Below are 23,751 nucleotides of genomic sequence, written 5' to 3'. Positions count from 1 at the left end.
TTGCTATTGTTTCATCCATTAATTTGAGGATGTCATTGCTCCACACATATTACTGCCTCTGTCTGCAGTGCAACATGAAGTCACATGAACGGCATTACTAACTTGTTAAGAACAAGGATTTCCAACTCAAGCAACTTTTTTTTTTTTTTTTTTTAAATAAAAACAGCTAAATATAAACAGGAACTTTTTCTTGGGTACAGTTTGATTGGATTTGCAATATGGGCATCAAATACCTGAAGAAACATAGTAACCAGAATAAGGGAAAAGGCCTGAATACCCACCACTGTAGACTCACTGTTAAACAAGAATCTCTGTTCTCATAGCTGCCACTCTGAAACATTAAACAGGAAGTTTGTTTAAAAAAAAAGAGCAATGATGTTTATTTAAAATCACCTTCCCTTGAAATATAAACAAAGACTTCAAATTATTAATCACAAGATTCAAACTGAAATCAAACCTTTTCTATTCTTAATTTACTGATTGAGTTCCTGTTGATTTTATGACCAGTTGTACGTTAAGGCTGCAGCTCCCTGAGCTGGAGGAACCTTCTGTGTAAAAAGGAGTTCTTCCTCCTCACTGCTGCCAAGTGCTTCTTATATGGTATCATCTGATTGTTGGGGTAATCTGTCTAATAGTGAGTTGTGTAGTGTAGTTGTGAACTGGCGCTGTATAAATGAAAAACATTCTGAGGTTGATTTGGCCACTGATGGACGGCTCTGATTCAACGTGGCTTTAAAATGATTAGCTACCTGTTTATTTATTTTATTTATTGTTTTCAGGTTACAGGAAGCAGCTCTAGAGTCCTGTAGGGTTTCTTTTTTAAACTGAAATGTCAGAACAGGAAATTTGAGGCCCATTGTATGATGGCCATTTCACAAAACACAGAAACCTCACCCTGCAAAGGTGGGAGGGACGTTTCTTGCATTGACTGAAATGAACCAAAGTAAATCAAGAGTTTCATCAGCTTCAGTTCTTTCAACTGTATCTTCAAGGTCTGAAGGGAGGGGGCTGCAGCCTCTCTCTGTGACTTTTGCATGTTCTCCCTGGGTTCTCCAGCCTCCTCCTCTCCTCTGTGAATGGCTGTTTGTCTCCACGCCTTTCACCATGTGACAGCCGGGATAGGGTCAAACCCCCCCACAACACTGAATTGGAAGTAGAAGAAAATGGATGGATGGGTTTGCAATGCTGAAAGTACATATAAGTACTTTCTTATGTACTTGTGAAATAAATGTCTTATGTCTTAACACTGTGTCAGAAACAGGAAGCAGCTGGTTGACCTGCGCTGTGTCTGATCTCAAACAGGAAATGCTGTCCCTACCTTTACCTTCTGTGGAGTGAAATGCTGCGTTTTGTTGTTGTGCTTTGGAGTTTGGTAAATCTGAATATCTGCAGAAACAAATCAGAAAGAAAGAAAGAAAAGTAAAGAATAATTATCTTGTGTGAATCAATTAAAGGTCTTCTTCATTTTCTGTTTTTTGTTTAGAAAGATAAACTGAAAAAAAGCATATAGAACATATGGACATGAGTGCCCTTAGTAATGAATTATTTTTTACTCTGATCTCACATTTAAAAAAAAAATTAAAAGTAGAAACTACAGCAGATGTCTTCTTTAGTCTAACCAAACCAATCAAAAAGCTTTAAGACTGAAGAAAAACATGTCCAAACCTTTGACTGAACTCATCTTTTCAGCATCATTTCTCTCCGAAACACAAAAGAGGAGCAAATTGTGATTTTACGGCAGAAGTTATTAAAATGTTAGTTACCCTCATGATTTCACTCTGCAAGGCTTAAAGAGTGATTCCACCCATTTTAAAGACTCATTTCAGTTGGTATTTGTGCACTTTGGTCCCTGTTGGAAAAATAATGCTGATTCTTGTTGGCTGGAGCGCAGCCGTGTGTCCGATCTGCTGTTTCGATGTATTTGGTCAGAGGAACGTACTGCAGCTTCCTGTCATGTTGTTATTGAGCCCAGGTCACTCTGTGATATCAGACCTCATTTCTTTGATGTGTGTGTGTGTTTTTTTGTGGCACTTTGTCTAGATTAAAGTGTGTTGTTGAGCTCAGCTATGTGTCCTTGTTCATGGTTAACGTGAGGATCCGTCCGGGCTCAGAAATGATTAACCGGCCAGCTGCTCATCTATATTTTGGAAACATTTGCCGGCCTCTGACTCTGCTGACCATCACGCAATAACTAATACTAAGCAGCATTCACGTCATCGCTGTGAATTATTACTGTCAGTCATCATTTAGATTCTGGGTGAAACATCCACTACACTCCCATCATACAAACTCCAGCTGAGGACATTAAAAACACTGCTCATATAATGGTGTCTCTACATGTAATTCTGAGGGCAACAAAAGTCTGAAAAACATTTTATCATAATGAGTTATTGAGATATTTTCACTTTTAAACAAATGTTAACTTAAATTAATCATGAGTAAACCAAAGGGTTAATCACTGTTTGATCCTTTCATCATCAACAACCTCACCTTTAAAGGTACAGTCAGTCATTTTTGAGGGGAAAAAACAATATTGTACTCATAAACATAGATTAGTGTAATTATGTCTTGCAACAAATTTAAAAATACTTAGGAGCGGACGCTGTTCGTTGAAGCCACCATGTTTCCACAATATTTGAATACAGTGGCCTTCTGACTAATCGCACTGTACGTATGTGGCTAGAGACCGACCACATACGTAGTACACCAAAGACGGAGGCATTTGGCATTTGTGTGCCGTGGAGGGACATTCAAACTGGTGCCTGCATGTTCAGACTCAAGATATGAAGCTTCCTATCAATGTTTTATCATTGGAACAGAGGTCCCCACCATCAAAGAAGCAAAAAGACGAAGACACAACACAACCAGCATCTTAGTAAAATATCCTCTTCTTCCTCACCTCAAGCCTCTTCTCCTGGAAAGCTGAAGGCTCTGCCTCCCATTCTACTCTTAAGTATCCTAGGAACCACAAGTAAGCCAGCAGTCTGAGAGCGAAGTGCTCTATTGGGGTGATATGGTACTATGAGCCAATGAAGAGAAGCCAATATGGGAGAAATCTGCTCTCTCTTTCTAGTCCCTGTCAGTACTCTAGCTGCAGCATTTTGGATCAGCTGAAGGCTTTTCAGGAAGCTTTTAGGACAGCCTGATAATAATGAATCACAATAGTCCAGCCTAGAAGTAATAAATGCATGAATTAGCTTTTCAGCATCACTCTGAGAAAGGATGTTTCTAATTTTAGAAATATTGCGCAAATGCAAAAAAGTGGTCCTGCATATTTGTTTAATATGTGCATTGAAGGACATATCCTGGTCAAAAATGACTCCAAGATTTCTCACAGTGTTACTGGAGGCCAAAGTAATGCCATCCAGAGTAAGTATTTGTAAGATTTGTGGGGCCAAGTACAAGAATTTCAGTGTTATCTTCATTTAGAAGCAGGAAATTAGAGGTCATCCAGGCCTTAATATCTTTAAGACATTCCTGCAGTTTAGTATCATCTGCATAACAATGAAAATGTATGCAGTGCTTTCTAATAATACTGCCTAAGGGAAGCATGTATAATGTAAATAAAACTGGACCTAGCACAGAACCCTGTGGAACTCCATAATTACCTTAGTGTATGAAGAACACTCCCCATTTACATGAACAAATTGGAATATATTAAATAAATATGATTTAACACAACAGGGACAACCTTTGGTGGTTGATCTGATCTGGAGTCACTTCGTTTGATATTTTGAGGTGACCAACAGTAGTAGAAACACGCTGGCCAGCCACGGCCGTTATAAGGTACAGTCTTAATTTAATGTTTTTGTCTCTCATTAAAACATGTTTGTCCTACAGCATCCATTGTAGCAAGGATTATGCACTTGAATTGGGAAGAGTAAGAAAGAAGAAATCAGCTGACTGCAATCTACTGACATCTAGAGGTGAAAATTTGACACTAACTTTAGGAAGACTGTCTTTAAAGCCTGAGTCACAGTTTAATCTTTTTCATCAAGTTACAAAGCTATGACATCACAATATTTCGATTGGTTAGTTGGAGTGAGTCAGGCTGGTGATCTGCCAAGGGTGTACCTCCTGCCCTATGGAAGCTGGGATAGGCTCTAGCCCCCCTGAGACCCTGAACTGGATAAATGAATGAAGGTGGATGGATGGTTGGAATGGTGTTATGGACCAACACTGCTGTGAAGTTGAAGGAACAGCACTAACATGGAGATATCACTGTTGCTCCAACAGTAGACTTTGTGTAGAACTACAGAAGAACTACGCCTGTTAATTTTCCATCTGTTCAAACCAACAAGTATTAAGATCTTCTTGCAAAAAGAAGAAAAACAAATATATTTAAACAAACTTCAAGTGTTTCACATTTATCTTATGGAGAATCTCCCCTTACCAGTGATGTAATCTGACTACTTTTTTGGTAACGAGTAATCTAAGGCATTACTATTTGCAGTCCAGTAATTTGATTACTTTTTCAAGGTAACTATACCATCACTGCCCCTTACACTGCTGCCAGGATTTACAACGTACACAGTTATATAGGAACAGTCACCATTAAAGAGCTGAAGAACAAGAAAGTCTAAGATTAAAGTGATTTCACCAACATTAGCTAAGATTAAATCTGATCTAACTAATGCTGGCCTAGGTTAAAATTCTTCTAACCAGCGTTAGCACAGCCTATGACTGTTAGCTAATCTCTGGAGCTTGAAAAAGGCGACTGGACTTCTTTTTGTTTCTTGAAGACGTTTCACCTCTCATCCGAAAGGCTTCTTCAGTTCTCAACCAAATGGTGGAGAGACCCAGGTATTTAAACCCCTGTGGGCGTAGTCCCCTGGAGGTGGTTATGACCCTCTATTGATCATGTGCGTGAACACATGTGCCCAGGTGTGAAGAGGGCGTGGGTCATATTTAATCAGTGGTTTCAGTTGAAACCAATTTAGGACTCCGCTCCATTGTTTCCTGTGGCCTATTGAGGTCACTGGAACAAAGGTGTGAATGGGGGTTGAGACGTCTGGGAAGGGAGCTCAGGACAGCACTGTAAGCGGGGGAAAGTTGGTGACGTAATCCACCTCCTCTGTTCAATGATGGTTGTTCACAGTGGACATAGATGGCTTCTTTCACTCCTCTTTCAAACCATCTGTTTTCCCTGTCCAAAATGTGAACATTGGCATCCTCAAAAGAGTGCCCTTTTTCCTTCAGATGCAGATGTACTGCTGAATCTTGTCCTGTCCTGTGGCTCTTCTATGTTGTGCCATTCGTTTGTGAAGAGGCTGTTTGGTTTCACCAATGTAGAGGTCCGAGCACTCTTCACTGCACTGAACAGCATACACTACATCGCTGATCTTGTGTTTGGCAGGTTTGTCCTTGGGATGAACCAGTTTTTGTCTTAGGGTGTGACTTGGTTTGAAGTATACTGAGATGTCATGCTTGGAGAAAATTCTTCTGAGTTTCTCTGACAAGCCTGACACATATGGGATGACAATGTTGTTCCTCTTGTCCTTCCCATTCTCTGTAGTTTGTGTTTGGCCTTCATTCCTGTGCATCTTAGCTGATTTGATGAAGGCCCAGTTGGGGTAACCGCATGTTTTGAGGGCTTTCTTAATGTGTGTGTGTTCCTTATGCTTCCCTTCTGCCTTAGAGGGAACACTTTCCGCACGGTGTTGTAGGGTCCTGATCACCCCAAGTTTGTGTTCCAGAGGGTGGTGGGAGTCAAAGAGGAGATACTGGTCTGTGTGTGTGGGCTTCCGGTAAACTTCAATGTTGAGGCTTCCATCTTCCTCGATAAGCACCGCACAGTCCAGGAATGGTAACTTGTTATCTCTGGTGTCCTCCCTGGTAAAACTTATGTATTTATCCACTGAGTTAATGTGACGAGTGAAGGCTTCTACTTCTTGGGTTTTGATTTTGACCCAGGTGTCATCTACATATCTGTACCAGTGGCTAGGTGCCATCCCTTTGAAAGAACCAAGAGCTTTACTTTCCACTTCCTCCATGTAAAGGTTGGCTACAATGGGAGACACTGGGGAGCCCATGGCACATCCATGCTTCTGTCTGTAGAATCCATCATTGTATTTAAAATATGTTGTGGTAAGGCAGAGATCTAAAAGTGCACAAATCTGATCTGGGGTGAAGCTGGTTCTGTTCAGTAAGGAATCGTCTTCCTGTAGTCGTCTTCTGACGGTCTCCACTGCCTCAGTTGTGGGTATGCAAGTGAAAAGTGAAACCACATCAAAGGACACCATGGTTTCATCTGGATCCAGTACAAGATTCTGGACCTTGTTAGTAAAATCTGTAGAGTTTTCAATGTGGTGGGGTGTGATGCCAACAAGCGGTGATAAGATGGTGGCGAGGTGTTTGGAAATGTTGTAGGTGACCGAGTTTCCCCTGCTTACAGTGCTGTCCTGAGCTCCCTTCCCAGACGTCTCAACCCCCATTCACACCTTTGTTCCAGTGACCTCAATAGGCCACAGGAAACAATGGAGCGGAGTCCTAAATTGGTTTCAACTGAAACCACTGATTAAATATGACCCACGCCCTCTTCACACCTGGGCACATGTGTTCACGCACATGATCAATAGAGGGTCATAACCACCTCCATGGGACTACGCCCACAGGGGTTTAAATACCTGGGTCTCTCCACCATTTGGTTGAGAACTGAAGAAGCCTTTCGGATGAGAGGTGAAACGTCTTCAAGAAACAAAAAGAAGTCCAGTCGCCTTTTTCAAGATCCAGAGACTACTATGACCTGGATGACTGAGAATCTACACAGACACTGTTAGCTAATGTTAAAGGAATCTAATCAAGGTTAGCTAAGTATAAAGACATTGAATGTTAGTTAAAGTTTAGGCTGTCTGCCTATGAAAGCACAAAACAGCAAGTTTGTTTAAATATCTTTTTCTGACAAGTAAACATTTGTGGATTGAAAAAAATGCTAACATTAACCAGCATTAGCCGAGGTCATTTTCATAGTTCCTGTGGTCAGTAATCCGGGGCAGCAGACAAATTCAACACCAACTTATTATGGCTGTGTAGAAGGATGGCTGCTACACTCACAGATGTTTGTGTCATGTTAAAATATCACACATGACTAAGGTATCTGAGGTAACACACTCTTATTTTAAATTCTCTGTGTTGTACAAACAGAAAGTGACTTGAATTAAAAACTTTTTATTGTAATGATTAACGTAGATTTGACTGGACAACATTTATCAGCTCTGCTAATCACAGCTCAGTGATTAAAATCTAAAGGGCGAGTTTTCTGCAGAGCTCGCACCATGATCACAACCTGTCTGATTAGACTTTGAGAGTTCCTGCATGATATGAAAAGTTTCTTCACGCGGTGATCAGCTCTGATCCAGAGCTTTCAGACCTTCAGTGATCAATTAAAAAGACAGCGTTCATCCAGCGGCCGTGCAGATATTTTACTCTGGATGAAAGCAGAGGATCTTCATTCATTTCAAAAGACCTGTGTTATCACAAAATCTCAGCCTATTAAGTGCATGTAGTCATGATGTCATTTAGAGAGCATTTCTCTGTATGCTGCCCACCTGTGGGCAAACTATAGAAGAGCAACTGTAAAATGTTGTGAGATTAGAGCTGAAGAGACCGAGAGCTTCAGTGGCTGCAGACTGAGTAACTGAAAATAAGCTGAACTGACTCGACTGCTCCTGAGATGTGGGAGTGTCTGAGGGTACAGAGCCTGCAGTCCTGCCATGCTACCTTTGTTAAACCCCTTCAATTAAAACTGAAAGTCTGCACTTCAGTCACATCTTCGCTCTGTGATTTAAGATCCACTGTGGTGGTGTACAGAGGCAAAACTACCCAAAATGTGTCACTGTCCAAACGCTCATTGACTGAACTGTATTTTCAGAACTAAAAAGTCCTGCAGCTTCACACACTCTTCTCCTGCTTTTTAGTCTCTGTGTTAAAATGAAGTCAGGGGGCAACATTTATTGCACAAATTGAAACATTCAGAGTTTAGTTGGTTTGTGAGATCACTCATGTGAAGGCCTTTACACACCAGACCCATACAATTAGTGAAAATGTTTCAGCTGTTCTTAATACAGCCGTTCAAACCAACCATGTTATTTCACGGGGTGAATTTGGAATTATTTTTATGGATCAAGTTAATTTTTTTCTTACTTTTGCAAGCAAATAAACAGATCTGACCAATCACAGCGCTGCATTTGGGAACATGTGAGCTCATAACTCAAAACACACACCAATACACTGAATATACAGGGATGTGGGAACAGTAAAATTATACTGTTTTACTGTATTGTACTATTTACTGTTTTTTTAATAAAGCTATTTCAATAGGCTCTCTAAAATTATTTCTCCGCCCCCTCAGATGTGGCCGTGATCCAGCTTCAACTCCTGGATCAAACCATGAAATTCTCCCTGCTGCTGCTTTCTCGGGAGAATTGGATGAACCTGAAATCTCTGTTTCTTCCTTTTTTGTTTAGAAACATCAGGACCAGCTCATCATCGCTTGATGTTGACTTTTTTTTTTTGACAGTGCTTTTTTTAAGAACAAAATATTCATATAAATGCAACATGTTTGGTGTGTATATACATTACACAACAAGTCTACATTGAAAAAACTTCAGAATTTCATTCTGTTTCTTTTGGAACATGCTCAGTGTGCAAAGGCCTTTAGTGTCCTGAGCTAAATTGGGGGCTTGTCTGGGATTGAGTCCCATAAATTATGTGGTTGGTCATTTTTGCTACTTTAATTAAGCGAACTTTCTTTGTATTTTTGTGTGATGTGTTATTAGCCGTTATTATTTCAACCGAAGTTAAAATATATAACAGGATTTCATTGGCTAACCAGTTTGTTAAACCTAAAATATAGTTGGGTGTGGACGTGAAGCGTGCCAGTAGTACATCTAAGAAAATGTAGTGAATGTAACGAGGGACCGAGGGAGCAGGCTTCATACCCTGAGCCTCTCAGACCTCTCAGGTGCAGCCTGAGGTGGGGCTGCTATAACATGTTCAGCTTCTTCAGTGTTTGTGATTTTACACATCTGCCCTTCATTAATGTTTATGCACCAGTTAATCTATCAGCTCCCACTGTGTATCACTGATCAGCCTGTAGTTGAGTTTCCGGTAGTTTCCAGGGTGAATCTGTCGCTGTTGGTGCACCTCCTCGAACAGGCTCCGTATGACCGGAGGTAACGGAGAAAAGCCAGCGGAGCGAGACAGCATATTGCAGTACTCCCACTGATCCTGGTCCAATATAAGCAGGTGGCGATGTTGGACTCCACGCTCCAGCTTCACCTGCAGCTCTCGCCGAACTTCATCCTCCATCTGAGCCCGAGTGGGTAAAGTGACTGACCCAGCCAACACGGCCAGGGCGAACTGGACCTGCAGGGTTTGAAGAAAAAACAAAGTGTGGTGGTGTGTAGTAGATCCATCAGGCCTTTGCAGTGCTGGTGCCAGCTTTTTTATACCAGCATCAGTCTTTCTGCTTAAAACAGGTTGTACATTGTACACCATGTTGGCAGAAAAGGAGTATGCCTACAGAACCAGTTCATAGATTCTGTCTGACTTGATCTTCTTCCCACAAAAATGACCCTAAACTTCTGCTAGCAAAGCTACGTAATAATTGGTTCTCAAACCTCCTGAAATGTGGTCTGGTTCTAAAAAGCACTGTGCAGAACAGGCTCTGTGCTGACCACTACACTTCTGCTCACCTGGCAGTTGAAGTTGGGGAAGGGGCAGATGATCTTGCAGATGCCGATGAAAAACAGGGAGGGGAAGGCGGGGGGCACCATGAAACGGTACAGCGGTGATATCATGTGGTCCTGAATCTCCAGACCCAGCTGGGCTGCGTCTAAGAAGGGAAATCTGAAGTTGTACCCCGTGCAGAACATCAGGACATCAGCCTCGGTCACCGAGCCGTCCTGGAACCGATCACAATGGGTTACAGCGTCAAATAGAATCAACCAATCACAGGGAGCGTCTGGTCGAATTTTATTTAAATGAATTAGATAGAGTTCCTGCGGTGGAGGAGCAATCAGGTCGAGTTTAGTTACCTGGAAGCGAATTCTGCCTTTGTCATCAACCGCCTCCACTGAGGTGGCCTGTCGAATCCCAGAAGGCAGAGGGAAGGTGAGCCGAGGACGACGGTGACTCAGAGTCACCTGAAGAGAGGAAGAACGAAAAACACTCAAATCACAGAGTTTTTGGTCTCTGACATCTTAACCTCCACCACTCTGGAGATCAGGTTGGGCTTCAGTTGTGTTTCAGCCACATGTTATAAAGAAACCAGCAGGTGTTACTTTCCAAATCAACTCTGTGATGTGTTTAAAGCCCTGCGGTACTTCTCTCCCTGCTGGTGCTGTGCTTGTGTAGATAACCTGTTGTTAATTTATTTAAAGACACAGTCATGCTCCTCTGTTCCCTCTCCTCTTCTCCAGCCTGGAGGTCTCAAACTCTGGTTTTGTCAAGAAATTAATACGAATGCACAAAATGTTTTTCTCATTGCTCCCTACACTCTCTAGCTGCACAAGTGTGAAGCTTATGCACTGAATTGTTTTAATATGTGCATCGCCTGGCACCTCATCCTCACGTTAGAAGGCCACCTACACTACCGGAGCCTGAAGTGTGTGACGCCACCAGACAGCAGCTCGTTTCTGTGATGGTTCCTCTGCAGCTGAGGTTTCTCATATGTGAACTAAAATGTGGACAAGAAACAACTGAATTCACAGATAAAAATAATGTGCATTTGACACATTTATCTCATTATTTATTTAACTGCGTGTTACTGTTTTAAAGGACTGAGCACACAGCTGTAAAGACACCTACACACAGATGTTGGAGGGTTTTTACCTGGGCGCCCACTTTGGCCAGCTCGATGGAAATGTCCAAACCCGATGCTTTGGCTCCCAGAACGACCACCGACTGACCTGAGAACGGCTCAGCGAATCGATACGAGTGACTGTGGAGCACCGTCCCTGCACACAGAGAGCATTCAGTTACACCGGTGCTAGAATGGATCATCAGGAGGGACGCTCCGTCCTGCTGTGAAAGCAGTTTTACTGTTGAAAAGGAGGCCAGGCAGTTAAATGTTGTGGACTTGGCTGAGCTGCTTGTTGAGGTTGGGCAACCTAAATAATCCTCTGCACTGCCCAACTGCAAACCCCACCCAAACCTCGAAATCAGACGCTTCCTGAAGTTCAGACCACCACGGCACCAACAAACCTCTATTTAGGAAACTGACACTTTAACAGATTTAATGATCCAGACGTCTTCTTCAGGTGAAGCTGTGAAACTCTGTGCTGTTTGCAGGAGACGTTACTGAGCCTTAAACAGAACAGCAACCCTGATGAAGAGATCAGCAGTTTGCTGCTTTCACTGGCTCTTCTTGAGGCAACACATTTTTCTACTAAAGTTAAACTCAAATGTTGATGAAATTTTTGTGTTTTTGCTTTTTTGCGACTCTGATAAAAGCAGAAATGTTCGCTGTTACCTGTAAACTTCTCGATGCCTGGTATGTGTGGGATGTGAGGGTCTGAGTAGTGCCTTAAAGACAGACAAAAACCAAGAAGAGTCAAGACCTCTGAAGCAGGTGAACGCGGTGCTTTGGTGCACCCAGGTGGCAGAGACTTTTATTTTGAAGCACAGCTACAGGAACAGAACACCGGTTAACTGTTTCACTTTGAACTCTTTCAAAATAAAATGCTCACCTTCAAATTAAGGACTTTAATCCACATTTTTGTAACATGATTGGTTGCACTTCACAGAATTAACATTTTTAAGGTGTTTTATTACAAAATGTAGATATTTAAAGACTTCTTATGAACTGCAGACACCCAATTAAAGTTTTAGGACACAAAGTGTTGAATCTCAGACATTACTGATCATTAGCCAAACTAGCAGCTGAGACCATCAGGAAAATGTTTCCTGAGGTCACAGCATGAAGGGACTGCTCAGAGTTCTTTGCGGTCGCCCCCTGCTGGTCAGTGTGTGAACTCACCCCGAGCAGACGAAGACCGAGTCGAACGTCTCCGTTTTCTGACGACCCGACAAATCGGACGAGGTCACTTCCCATGCCGTCCTCTCCTCCTCCCCCTCTGCTGTCACGACGATGGGCTTCACACTTTCCACGGTGGTGTTGAACTGGCAGGAAGAGTCGCAGAGAGGATGAGTGATGGTTACATCTGTTTAGACGTCTCTGATGGAAGCTGCTTTCACATATAAACTTTGGACACTTTCAGGAATATCAGGTTGGGATTTTTCCCCCAATAAAGTTCCATGATCGCCTGAACACAGCAATATTTTCTCATATTGAATACCCGTTCTCTTGTAGCAGATCACTGTCCCGGCTCCATAAACAAGCTCTAAAATCAGGACAACAAACCACAATCACATCGGGGAACACAGGAGCACAATGCTGCATCTGCACCAGTGAAAGGGTTTGCACGACTGCAGCTCTGCCTCTGCACAAACCTCCACTGTGCTCCTTAAAGAGCAGAAGAAGCTCCCAAAGGTTTGGAAGGTTTTCATTTCTTTCCCATCAGTCACGTAACATTTATCAAATTCACCATTATTACTGTGATTTATGCTGGTTTCACTGGTTGATGGGGTGGTTGTATATACTGCTGTACTCTGGACCTTGGTTTATCTAATACAGCGTTTACCTGCCCAGGTACTGCAGAGGGAAATCTGCTGGTAGCCAAATGTGATCCATGTCTTTGATTATTTGTCAGGAACATGAACAATCAATCAATAAAGGTTAGAGGTTGTTCAGGCTGTTCTCCATTATGGGAACATTATTGACATGGTCTGTCTGATTTCAGTGTTCACATCATATTTATAATAATCACTGTACTTTATGAGCAGTTTCCTTCATTAAGCCTGAGGAGACAACAGCGTTTTTATGCACAAAGCATGCTGGGTAAATTATTACCTGTTCTGCTGATGATTCAGAGCAGAACAGCATTCAGCTACAGCTCAGTCATGGAAAAACCTTCAGACAAAACCAAACCTGCTTTTGTCTCTTTGGGAAGCTTTAAAGCTCAGTTCTTTCACTGCAGAGTGCAGCTGTCATTCCCAATCTGTCATTCCTGATCTGTCATTCCCAATCTGTCATTCCTGATCTGTCATTCCCAATCTGTCATTCCTGATATGTCATTCCCAATCTGTCATTCCTGATCTGTCATTCCCAATCTGTCATTCCTGATCTGTCATTCCCGATCTGTCATTCCCTGATCTGTCATTCCCGATCTGTCATTCCCGATCTGTCATTCCCTGATCTGTCATTCCCAATCTGTCATTCCCGATCTGTCATTCCCGATCTGTCATTCCCGATCTGTCATTCCTGATCTGGAATCTCTTGAAGGAGAGATTGTGATCTCAGAGCTCTTCCTGATTAAATGAAAGCAGCAGTCGAGCTGGTTTCTGCTCACAGCAGCAGAAACACTCCCTCAGTTTGATGGATGTCACGATGGTGATGATGTCACGATGGTGATGATGTCACTGCGATCTTTCCTACAGAATCCACGCTGCACGATTCCTGGCTCCTACCTAGGTGTGAGTGATAAATATCATCTACGATAATATCGTAATTGCCGTGTTAACGATGTGCGAGCTGACGTTATCGAGTATGCTAATGACTGTGGAAAAAACCAACAATCAAACCCTCGGCTCCACACGTTCACTGCTTCATGCTTTAGTACAGGCTGCTGCGTGTGCGCATTGAGAGTGCCCGTACTGTGCGCTAACATAGCTTCCTAAACAACACACCTAAAGCTGGAAGAGAGTGAACACACTGCGCGGGGGAAGAAATTCAACCATCGCCAGCCTCTCAGGCTCGAGCCCCTTAGATTTCATTCCTTGGTGAGGAGGTGGTTTGGATTTGAAAAGATGGCAGTTTGCAGACTTTGTAAGAAAGCAGATAGCTCGACAACTAACCTGTTCCATCATCAACGAGTATGAGGAATATGAAAGACAAACCTAAATCAGCTAAAGTGTCTGGCAAAACACACACTCGGCAAACTTTAGATATCGTTATCGACAAAATTACAGAAAATATTGAGATATTATTTTTTGTCTATACTGCACGCCCCTACTCCTACCGCTTACTTTCACACGTGGTTCCAGACATTATTGAGCCGATATTTTCCCTCGGGTGATGCTTCTGCACTTGGAGAACATCAAATGAAGCTGAAAAATGATGTGACCAATAAAAAAAACATCACGTCTGAACCCTGCATGGTGCCTTCTCCCCACATGCATCACACAGACTGCAGAGAGCTGGCAGGCTGGATCCAGGGCTGCAGTTCAAACAGCTTCAAATCTTCACTTCAGCTGCTCGAACCTTCTGCTTTTAAAACTGCTGAAGCTCTGACCTCGAACAGCGGGACTCACCCGGATGTGAGGCCGGATGCCGTGGCTCTGGCAGTACCTCTCCAGGTACCGCTGGACCTCCTGATGGGGAAGGAAGCTGCTAAGCTGGGGGTCAAAGGGGAAGTCTGGGAACATCATCACCTCCTTGGGCAGGTTGGTCCTGTCGGGAACATCAGAAAGCATTTTAACTGTGAGGTCAGGAAACAGCAGCAGCCACATTTCATCGTAGTTCAGCCCTCCTCTGGTGTTCGTGTCGTTGTCGGACTGCAGAGAGAATACATGATTTGAACGCAGAGAGACAGGAAGTGAGCCCAATCAGACAGCTGTGCTGGAGGAAGTAGGCTTTAGGCTCACAGTTGAGCCTGGGTTGGAATAAGTGAGACACAGTTTAAGAAAAGCAAGGATAATTTCACACTGAATAGATAATGTAGTAAAATATGAAGCTGGACATCACAGCGAGCCCATCGATGACACGCACACAGGTGAGCCTACCTGAGGTCCCTGTACATGCTGCTGTGAACTGGCCGCCCGCTGTCGTACGTACCGGCGCGTTCATCGTAACACCAGGTGCCGCCCACGCTGTCGGAGAGCTCGAACACCACCGGAGGGGCGAAGCAGCCGGGGCGGGACAGGACGTGCCTGGCTGCGCAGAGCCCGGCAGCCCCGGCGCCGACCACCGCCACCCGCAACATCAGGTCTGCGTTCTGCTGGCGACTCCACCTGAACTGAACACAGAGACACAAACACTCAGATGAGGTCAGGAGATGAGGTCTGGTTATCGCAGCGAGTGGAGGGCTAATAATACATGTGTGACTAACGTGGACCCTGATCTGCTTCTCCTCTCCTGTCATATCTCCTGCTCCAGTGGTGACGTTCACATGCAGGTGATCTCTGTGAGCAGAAGCTCAGACTCAGACTGTTGGGTCAGTGTGAGGTCATAGAGATCAAAGACTGTACATAAAAGATGGACAACTAGGCAATAACAGCTTGTTTTTAGACATTTTCAAGCCTCGGCATTAAAGCTTCACTTGCTAGGACTCATGTTCTATGACTGTATGTAGTGATGTGTCGTTCTGTGTCGAGGCTTCGAAGCGTGTATCGAGTACTTGAGGGAGACTTCTGTGAAGCGCGTATCGAGGCTTATGTCATGACGTGCGAAGCCTCGCAAGCCGGCCGTACCACACGAGTGATTCAGGAAACGATTCATGGGTTTGGTGTGTGATTTGAAATATAACAGGCAACGAAACGCAACAGACCCCCCCCCCCCCCCACAGTTTGTGGTATTGGTGACAGTTGCGCGTTGGTTTGCGGTCTATTTGAGCTGCTTCTATTTGGTGATGGAACCAGCCAGAAAGAGGAGATTTTCTCTGTCTGGGAACATTTTAATCTGATCTGTAATAATAATGAGTGGACATAGCAATAAATTATTACCCCAGCTTCATCTGTGCCCTGTGAAAGTGTATTTTCTGAAGCAGCTGAAATTGTTTCAAACAAAAGAAAACACCTGAAGCTCAGCTCTGTGGCAAAGCTGTTATTTCTAAATAAAAACGAATAAGTAACATGTCCCTAGTGAGCACAGTTACCAACCAAGTAACACAATCACATCACAACTCTCTCCCCAATTTATTTCCACTTTCCCTCTTGACCCCAACATTGTATCATAAAGACAGACACCATATTAGTTAGTTCAGGATTTATTTATTGTCATCACAAAAATCCTTTATTCTGTTCAAAGTTTTGCACACCAAAGCCTTGGTGTGATTATAATCAGTCAGTCTGTTTTACATTGACTGTCCTCTTGATGGCGCACTTTCAACCCATGGGTTCACTGATTGACTGGAAAGCTTCATGAAGCTTCAACTCATCATCACTAACTGTGTGCAGTTAGTGTGAAGCCCCACCCACCTGCTGTTTAAATACGTTGCTTACGAGAGGCAGCCAATCAGAAGAAAATTTGCTTAAAGGGGGAGGAGCCAAAACTACTAGAATTCAAACCCAGTATGAGAGAAAGTAGGATTATTTTGAATTGTCAAGTGTCAATCATGCAAAGCTTCTGTGTGCTCCTCTGAGCTCAGCCTGAGTTTAAGGTGTCACAGCGAAGCTTCACCTGTGTAGTTATAATTTAACCCAGCCTCGCTCCGACAGACTGGACTTGGACCTGCGGGCCTCCTCAGGGCAGGCAGAACTGCCGGCTTAAAATCTGACATCCAAAATCCTCAGAACAGCTGAACATATTTCAATGACTCTCTTATTAGCATGCTAACAAGCTAACCAGTCACAGTTTAATAAATCTTAACGGGAAATTAACGATGTTGCAAACTGCGCATGCCCAAACCAAGTTGCCACAAACTTTTTAAAGCGTACCTGTCAGTGTAGATCGCTGCGCTGCTGCATTAAAAACGGCACTTTTACACAAACACTCGGATTATTCGGCGATGATGAAGCAATGAAGCGTCATCGTGGTCCCGGTCAGCTGTTTCCCGTCCCGCTGTCCGCGGAAATCATCGAAAACATCGCTGAAACATTAGCTAACTGATCCGCTGCGCAGCCATCCAGTCACGGAGGGACGATTCACATCGCAACACGGCTGCCGTTCCCGCACAGCGGCTCCGGTGTTCCGGAGCAAACGGTTCCCCTGCTCCGCTCAACGCTTCCGGAGGCCTTCAGAATAAAAGCAGACATAAACGTTAGAGCGAGAAAACCGAAAAATTAAGTTTTTATTTTTATTTGACTGTTTTCAGTACAGTTCTGATTCATTTAGTGGATTTAGTTTAATTTAGTTTTATTAGTTTAAAAATGTTTGATTTTAGTTTAGCTTCAAGTCCTGTTATTTATTATTACACTGGTGTCAGACTAAAACAACACTTTGTGTGTGTTTTGTGTTTAATGTCATAGTAAAATTTTTGCATTTGTTAGAGGGGTCTGAGCACTCCTCACGGGTGTTTGGGTTCAGTCAAAGTGGGAAATAATATTACAACTATTTGTCAGCATGTTTAAGAAGCACTTAAAGTATCTCAGTGGTCCTGGAGGACATGTCTGAGCATCATCACTGACTAAATAAGTCCAAATGTGAGCTAATGCTGGCACCACAGGAGGGGATCACTGAGGTGTGTGACTGTAGGACAGGTAAACAGGTGTAGTCCCTGATAGTCGGTTCATGTACTGCTGAAAGCAGCAGAGTGGTGCACCAGGAGCGTGCTGGGCCCACAACCCAGAGGCTGTTTGAAACATCCTCTGCTATGATTAGATGAATTTTTAAAGGAAGATGAAATGAATGATTTGGTGGATAACTGATCAGTAAAATTTACACTTTGATATAATGTGGTTAGACTGAGGGCACACTTTCGGACCTTAAAAGCATTAAGATAAATTAATAAGATTAATGATTTTCTGCTGGCTTTCACTGTTACATGTAGGCCTGCATCACTTCCTGATGCAGGCTGAACAGCTGGTTTTCTTAAGAGGGTTCCTCACTGATGGAGGTGAAGCACAAGTATCTGCAGCCATAATCAGAGCTGCATGAATTCACCAGATACTGAGAAAAGGAGCCTCAATGCTTCCTTTGTTACCTCCTTCAGCAGAGGACACACTGAAGCATCTTTTATAAAAGGAGAGGAAATAACTGTCCCATAATTCACAGCGGCGTGCCGTCCACCTGTTAATGAAGACAGTCATCAGAAGTACCAAGAAATCATCCAACCTGACGTCTTTCCCAGGCTTTGGAAACAGAAACAATCATTAAAAAAACAGTTTCATCCTGCCAGCACCAGCGACCAGAATGTTCCTAAATATTCCAAAGTCGTCAGCATCAGGACAGTGAAGGAGAAAGTGTGACTCCTGTTTGCTGCTGTGCAGTTAGAGACCGCTGACTTGAATGTGTTTATAATTTTGGCTTTAACAAAATATCCTTTAACCATTTGTCTTCAAATATATTGAGTAACTTTCTTCTGTCTCCTCATTACACACTGATCACTGCAGAGAGACTCAGCCCAGAGTAACTCTGTGTGACTGCAAGGAGAAACTTTCCTGTTTCCTGTCCTTAAAACAGCCCTGCAGCTTCAAACAGACTCACAAAGCCGTGTGGAAATGAGCTCCGTGTATCTGACCACAGTCGCTCTCGCAGCTCAATCTGCAACCTTTGAATATGCGGCATAAATTCATAACCTGCTGATATGCTTTGAATGTTTCCCATGAGCTGAACTCTGAGCCTCTGGTTACTGCTGACGCTGCTGTTGTACTGCAGGTTAAGATGATGGAGGGAAGTTTGGTCAGAAAAAGCTTTAACAAAAAGGAGGAAAATCAGGAAATGGAGAAAAATAAATTGATTTTATTGGCCACATGCTGAGACTCCCGCTCTTGTAATGAGGTGAGATCTTTATGTGAAGCAGCAGTCAGCTTTCTGCAGTCCATCTTCTGCTGTAGCTGCAACACAGCGCGGTCCTCAGAACTCCTCCACAGGTCCAGGAAACAGACGCAGGTCATTTTTGGACTTTTCTCTGATGGTGACCTCATCATCTCTGACGGGGGGGTGTGTGTGTGTGTGTTAGGTTTTGTTAAGCCAGCCCACACAAAGAAAGCCTGAATACATTTATTTTATCAGCACAAACAGAAACAACAGGAAAAAAAGTCTTTACATTTCAAATATTTTATTAGAACAAAGCATCGAATAGAGCCCACCTTCAGCTCTAACAGTTCCACGCCCTCCTCTCCAGCTGTGAGGACCCACTCGGAACATCAGGAGTTTACACACAAACAGGACAAAGACTTCCTCAGCTCTGCTGGTGTTCCTGCTTCCAGTTTGTTTCTGCTGAGAGGATCGGAGACTGACATGTTCATTCAGGAGAAATTTTAACTTGAAAATCCCAACAGGAAGTACAAAGCTTATGTTTCAACACCAGCTGCTGCTCTGTGATGATGACCTTACGTCTGCAAACATTTGTGGATCGTTTGACGTTCTCCATCAGCTGCCCCCCCCCCCAAAAAAAATCCTCAAAAGTCTTTATTGTTGACATGAAGCAGAAAAACAAACTCGATATCCGGCTGAAAGAGTCACCACCGCTCCACCTTCAGCCTCCTGTGACATCATCACTTGGTGGCGGCGTTGTTGCCGTGAGGCGGCGCCGGCTGCTGCTGCGCCTGCTGCTGCTCGGCGAGCGCCTGCTGCAGCCGCATGCGTTTGCGTGAGTAGTGCTGCCAGTGCAGCAGCTGCTGCTCATCGATGAACTTGGCGCACTGAGCGTTCACCAGCTCCTTCCTGAAGTGCTCGTACTGCAGCAGCTCCAGCATGTGCAGGCAGTGGGGGTACCTGCAGGGGGCGGAGTCACAGAGCAAATCAGATGAGGCAAAATCCTCTAAACTGGGAAAAATGAAAACTAAAAGGAGTTCCCTTTTCTACAAAACTGCTCTGAATCAGCTTAAACAGGTCTTTGACCTCTGACCTCCACATTGAAACTTGCATGTCTCGTCTTACTTGAGGAACTTGGCGTATTCGGGCTCCTTCCAGTACAGCAGATACTTCAGGTAGTTGATGAAGGGTCTCTCCCTCAGGAAGCCTCTCTGAGCCAGAACTGGAGACACAAACACACAGAAGCATCGTGAGCGTCGAGGTTGCGAGGAGGACGAACACGAGGAAACTCCTCGGGCACTCACAGTTCAGGTAGTTGGGGTTGGCCAAACACTGGATGAACTCGAGCTCTGACTGGAAACGGTTCCTCGCCTGCTCCTCTGCACCACAAACACAACACACAGTTTTATCAGTTACACAGGTTTGATCCTCAGATACATTTTTATTTTCGGTAACTTAAACCGATCTGAAAGCTTCAGCCCACTCACAGAAACACCACACAGCCTTTCAAACCTGACTCCGTTTAAATAAACAACTATTTAAGGGCGCACTGTTTTCATCCATAACAAATTAAATGAAATATGATGGTGAATATTTGAAGACTGGGTCTCACTGACTCAGAGAGCTTCTCCGGTTATGTTCAAACACTTCAGCTCATAAATAAGTCTGAATCATTTACGGAACATCACACGGAAAGACTCACAGCCGCCTGCATCAAGCTAATAACAACCATCAGTGCAGCAGCGCCTTCAATAACACGCTCATTTAGAAACGACCAGTTTAATTCGTCTCCCTCCCAGAAAACCTCGAAAAAGCATCGACCAACCGAACTCCATTCAAAAATGTCACAATTTAACGCCGTGAACGCTTCTTAGTCAAACCGCACTATCAACAAAGCGACGCAGGCTTAATTTTGACTGATTTCTTTACAGTTTTGTCTTATAGCAGGTTAGCTTTAACCAAGCGATCTGCTCCCATAACGCTACAAACCTGTTTCCATGGCTGCAGCAGGTATGTGGATGAAGGCGGTAAACGTCGAATAAACCGTTAAGAAACGTCTAAAAAACACAAATAAATCCACCGAGCTTTGCTCCTCTCAGGATTAATCGCCGCCATCAAACGTGCGCAGACATATTTAACGTAAAGCTCTTCGCGACATCCACGTCACTTTACGCCGCCTGCTGATTGTTGTACGGCCGCCAGAGGGAGCACATCTGGGGAAAGGAGTACAGCTGTCTTTAAATGGAACAAATACTGGGTATTTGTTCTCTCCTGTTTACTCGAAACTATGCTGGATTATGTCATTGTTTAAGCCACATCATGCAAAATTTAATTTTTTGCAGGGCCTACAGGTTTAAATCAGGATTATGAGTATTGTGATATACAGAGACCTACATCATTGGCATGATTGTCAGAGTCATTTTGGGCTTTTAATGAGTTCTTTGAGATGTTTTTTTTTCTAGAGCCTCTAATTATTTTAAAACAGAGAATCTGGGTGCACAAGTCTGAATTTATTTTGGATTTTTTCTAATCTAAGCAGGGTCAAAATTATGCATACAGGCTCAAATATATTCATTCTCCTCCACTAATATTTGTGTACATGTCTCTTACCAAGTTGCACCTCGACCAGATACTTTTGATAGCCAACAACAAGCCTCTGGCATAATTCTGGCTGGATATCTGGCAACTTTTATTAGCAGAATTGGTAGAGTTCATTTAAGATGGATCTGTCTTTTAAGCATGTTGCACATATTTTCCATAGTGTTGAGGTCAGCAGCCTAATGTTAGCCTGCTTTCTTAACCCTCCTGTTGTCCTCGGGTCAAAATGACCCACCACTGTGTTAAACCCCCCCCAAAAAATCCACTAAATGCTATTTTTTTAACTTGAAATTTTATGACTTTTCCTAGATTGGCCCCAACAGTAGAAAAAGTGAAATGTTGCTTTTATTCACATTTCCATGTAAGCTGTACAAAAAAAGTTACAAAGGTGGTCTTCGGGTCAAAATGACCCGTGAGGCAAATAGAGTTGAAATCAAGGTCACAGAGTTATTTAGAAACCACAGAATGTTACAATGGTTTAGTTGTGTCTCAGATCAATCAGTAGCAGAAGTAAACAAGGCAAATCAGGAGGTGTTCTCGCAGACTTCAGAAGACCACCTGTTTATTTCCAGAGGTTATAAAGGTGCTGCAGATAACAGGACCCCGAATTCTGTCTGTGCTGAAGCCATGAGTGTGCGTTATAACGTTGAAGAGGCTATAGAGCTGATTTTCTCAGATGTCCAGCAAGACAACTCTGATTCAGAAGAGGAAGTGGAGGATGTATCCGAAGAAGAAGATGGGGAGGAATACAACCCAGAGCATCATGAATCATCTTCAGAAGAAGAAGAAAACCCTAAAGCTGAAAGAAAGACTTTCCTTTCAAAAAATGGCAAAATAACATGGTCCTCAGCAGCATATGACCAACACGGCAGGCATGCAGAACAAAATGTCATAAAGATGACCCCAGGACCGACAAGGTATGCCGTTTCTCACGCCCATGACATTGTCTCTACATTCTACCTGTTTATCACACCAGCAACAGAAAAAAGAATCCTGGAGATGACAAATCTGGAGGGTTTTCGCAAATATGGAGACAGCTGGAAAAAGATGGATGAGATTGACCTGCAGGCCTACTTAGGGCTGCTAATCTTAGCAGGTGTATACAGGTCCCGAGGTGAGGCTGCAGCTAGTCTATGGGATGTAGAGAGTGGAAGGCCAATTTTCCAAGCCACAATGCCACTCAAACTCTTTCACACCTACTCAAGACTGCTACAATTTGATGACCGTGAATCAAGACCAGCAAGACGTGTGACAGACAAACTTGCAGCCATAAGAGAGGTATGGGACAAGTGGGTGGAGCAGCTGCCCTACCTCTACAATCCAGGGCCTGACGTAACAGTGGATGAGCAACTGGTTCCATTTAGAGGTAATCTGTTTTCATATTTGTAATAAAAGTGACAAGCCAGCAAAATATGGGATCAAGTCATGGGTGGTTTGTGATGCCAAATCAAGCTATGCTTGGAAAATGCAAGTCTATACTGGGAAGCTGACCAGTGGATGCCCAGAGAAGAACCAGGGCATGCGAGTTGTGCTTGATGTGACAGAGGGACCGAGGGGTCACTATGTGACATGTGACAATTTCTTCACCTAATTAGTTGAATGGGTTGTGTTATTTTTAGATTTTTGCATTTTACATTGTCTTAAATTGTTCACTGAACAAAAAAAAGAAACTGAGTCATTGGGATGAATAAAAATGCATTCAAAACTCCTTTTTGCACATTTTTTTCTTTAGAAAGGTCATAGAAATTCAAGTGAAGAGAAATATAGAAATTCAAGTGAAGAGGGAAAACTCAGGTATTCACACATTTTGTGGTGAATGACAATATGCAAGATGAAATTTGGTGTTTAAAATTCAGTTAAGCTGCTTATATTGGGATTTAGTGAAGACGGGTCATTTTGACCCGGAGGACACGGGGTGTATACAGAAAATGAGGACAACAGGAGGGTTAAACCAGTCTGATGTATGTTTGAGATCATTGTCCTGCTGGAACATCCAACTGTCTCCAAGTTTCAGTCATCGAGCTGTTGATTTGAGGTGAAGGTGAAGAATTTGGAGGTAGTCTTCTTTCTTCATTGTTCCATTCACTTTGTGCACTGTACCAGTACACACAGCCCCAGAGCACGATGCTACTAACACCACCACACTGACAGGTGGTGCACTGTTCTAAGGTTTAAACCTTAATTACAGAAAAATACTCCCTTTAGGTCAAGGACACACAACACCACACAGAGTGAACTGGTCTGCTCAGTAGCCACACTCCAATGGCCCACATGCTGCTAGTGAGGAGCATCAATTTGCCTGCCAGTCCAGTAGGTGGTGCATTACTGCACAACATGCAAGGAATCTTACAAGTCATAATGTGACAAAACCCTAAATAGGTCCAGGCCTTTCTAACATTCTCAGTCCGTGGAGATGTAAGCCTGGCTTCACTGGACGGTGAGGCTGGTGTTCCAGC

At 43.4% G+C, this 23,751-nt stretch overlaps 2 protein-coding genes across 3 annotated transcripts; both read right to left on the bottom strand.

Annotated features, from left to right (window-relative positions):
- Window positions 1-7,140: 7,140 nt before the first annotated feature.
- Window positions 7,141-16,981, bottom strand: LOC115792603 (flavin-containing monooxygenase FMO GS-OX4). 2 transcript variants are annotated; one of them, XM_030747203.1, is made up of 9 exons: window positions 16,717-16,981; window positions 14,845-15,077; window positions 14,374-14,512; window positions 11,981-12,123; window positions 11,474-11,526; window positions 10,834-10,958; window positions 10,038-10,145; window positions 9,696-9,905; window positions 7,141-9,366 (listed from the first exon to the last, which is right to left on the bottom strand). In XM_030747203.1, exons 2-9 carry the CDS (start codon window positions 15,042-15,044, stop codon window positions 9,055-9,057), a joined length of 1,290 nt encoding a protein of 429 aa, XP_030603063.1. In that variant the 5' UTR covers window positions 15,045-15,077; window positions 16,717-16,981; the 3' UTR covers window positions 7,141-9,054. The 2 variants fall into 2 exon arrangements, with proteins under 2 accessions (XP_030603063.1, XP_030603064.1); XM_030747204.1 differs by lacking the exon at window positions 16,717-16,981 and having other exon boundaries at window positions 14,897-15,034.
- A 2,000-nt stretch (window positions 16,982-18,981) lies between these two features.
- Window positions 18,982-20,826, bottom strand: med31 (mediator complex subunit 31). Its single transcript, XM_030747222.1, has 4 exons — window positions 20,687-20,826; window positions 20,002-20,076; window positions 19,823-19,919; window positions 18,982-19,657 (listed from the first exon to the last, which is right to left on the bottom strand). The coding sequence occupies exons 1-4, from the start codon at window positions 20,694-20,696 to the stop codon at window positions 19,438-19,440; spliced, it is 402 nt and encodes a 133-aa protein (XP_030603082.1). The 5' UTR covers window positions 20,697-20,826; the 3' UTR covers window positions 18,982-19,437.
- Between the last annotated feature and the right edge of the window lie 2,925 nt (window positions 20,827-23,751).

The sequence above is a fragment of the Archocentrus centrarchus genome, chromosome 14, assembly GCF_007364275.1.
Source record: "Archocentrus centrarchus isolate MPI-CPG fArcCen1 chromosome 14, fArcCen1, whole genome shotgun sequence".
NCBI classification, from domain to species: domain Eukaryota; kingdom Metazoa; phylum Chordata; class Actinopteri; order Cichliformes; family Cichlidae; genus Archocentrus; species Archocentrus centrarchus.
Note: the sequence above shows the minus strand (reverse complement) of the source record. Positions and strands in the feature narration are given on the sequence as shown.

Excerpts from the sequence above, each read along its gene's own strand:
- LOC115792603 (XM_030747203.1), bottom strand. The coding sequence starts at position 15,044 with ATGTTGCGGGTGGCGGTGGTCGGCGCCGGGGCTGCCGGGCTCTGCGCA. Across the intron at positions 12,124-14,373 it reads GCATCCGGCCTCACATCCGG|TTCAACACCACCGTGGAAAG; the intron begins GTGAGTCCCGCT and ends TCTTCCTGCCAG. Across the intron at positions 9,367-9,695 it reads TCCCCAACTTCAACTGCCAG|GTCCAGTTCGCCCTGGCCGT; the intron begins GTGAGCAGAAGT and ends CAAACCCTGCAG.
- med31 (XM_030747222.1), bottom strand. Across the intron at positions 19,920-20,001 it reads CAACCCCAACTACCTGAACT|TTCTGGCTCAGAGAGGCTTC; the intron begins GTGAGTGCCCGA and ends TTGTGTCTCCAG. Across the intron at positions 19,658-19,822 it reads GAATACGCCAAGTTCCTCAA|GTACCCCCACTGCCTGCACA; the intron begins GTAAGACGAGAC and ends CGCCCCCTGCAG.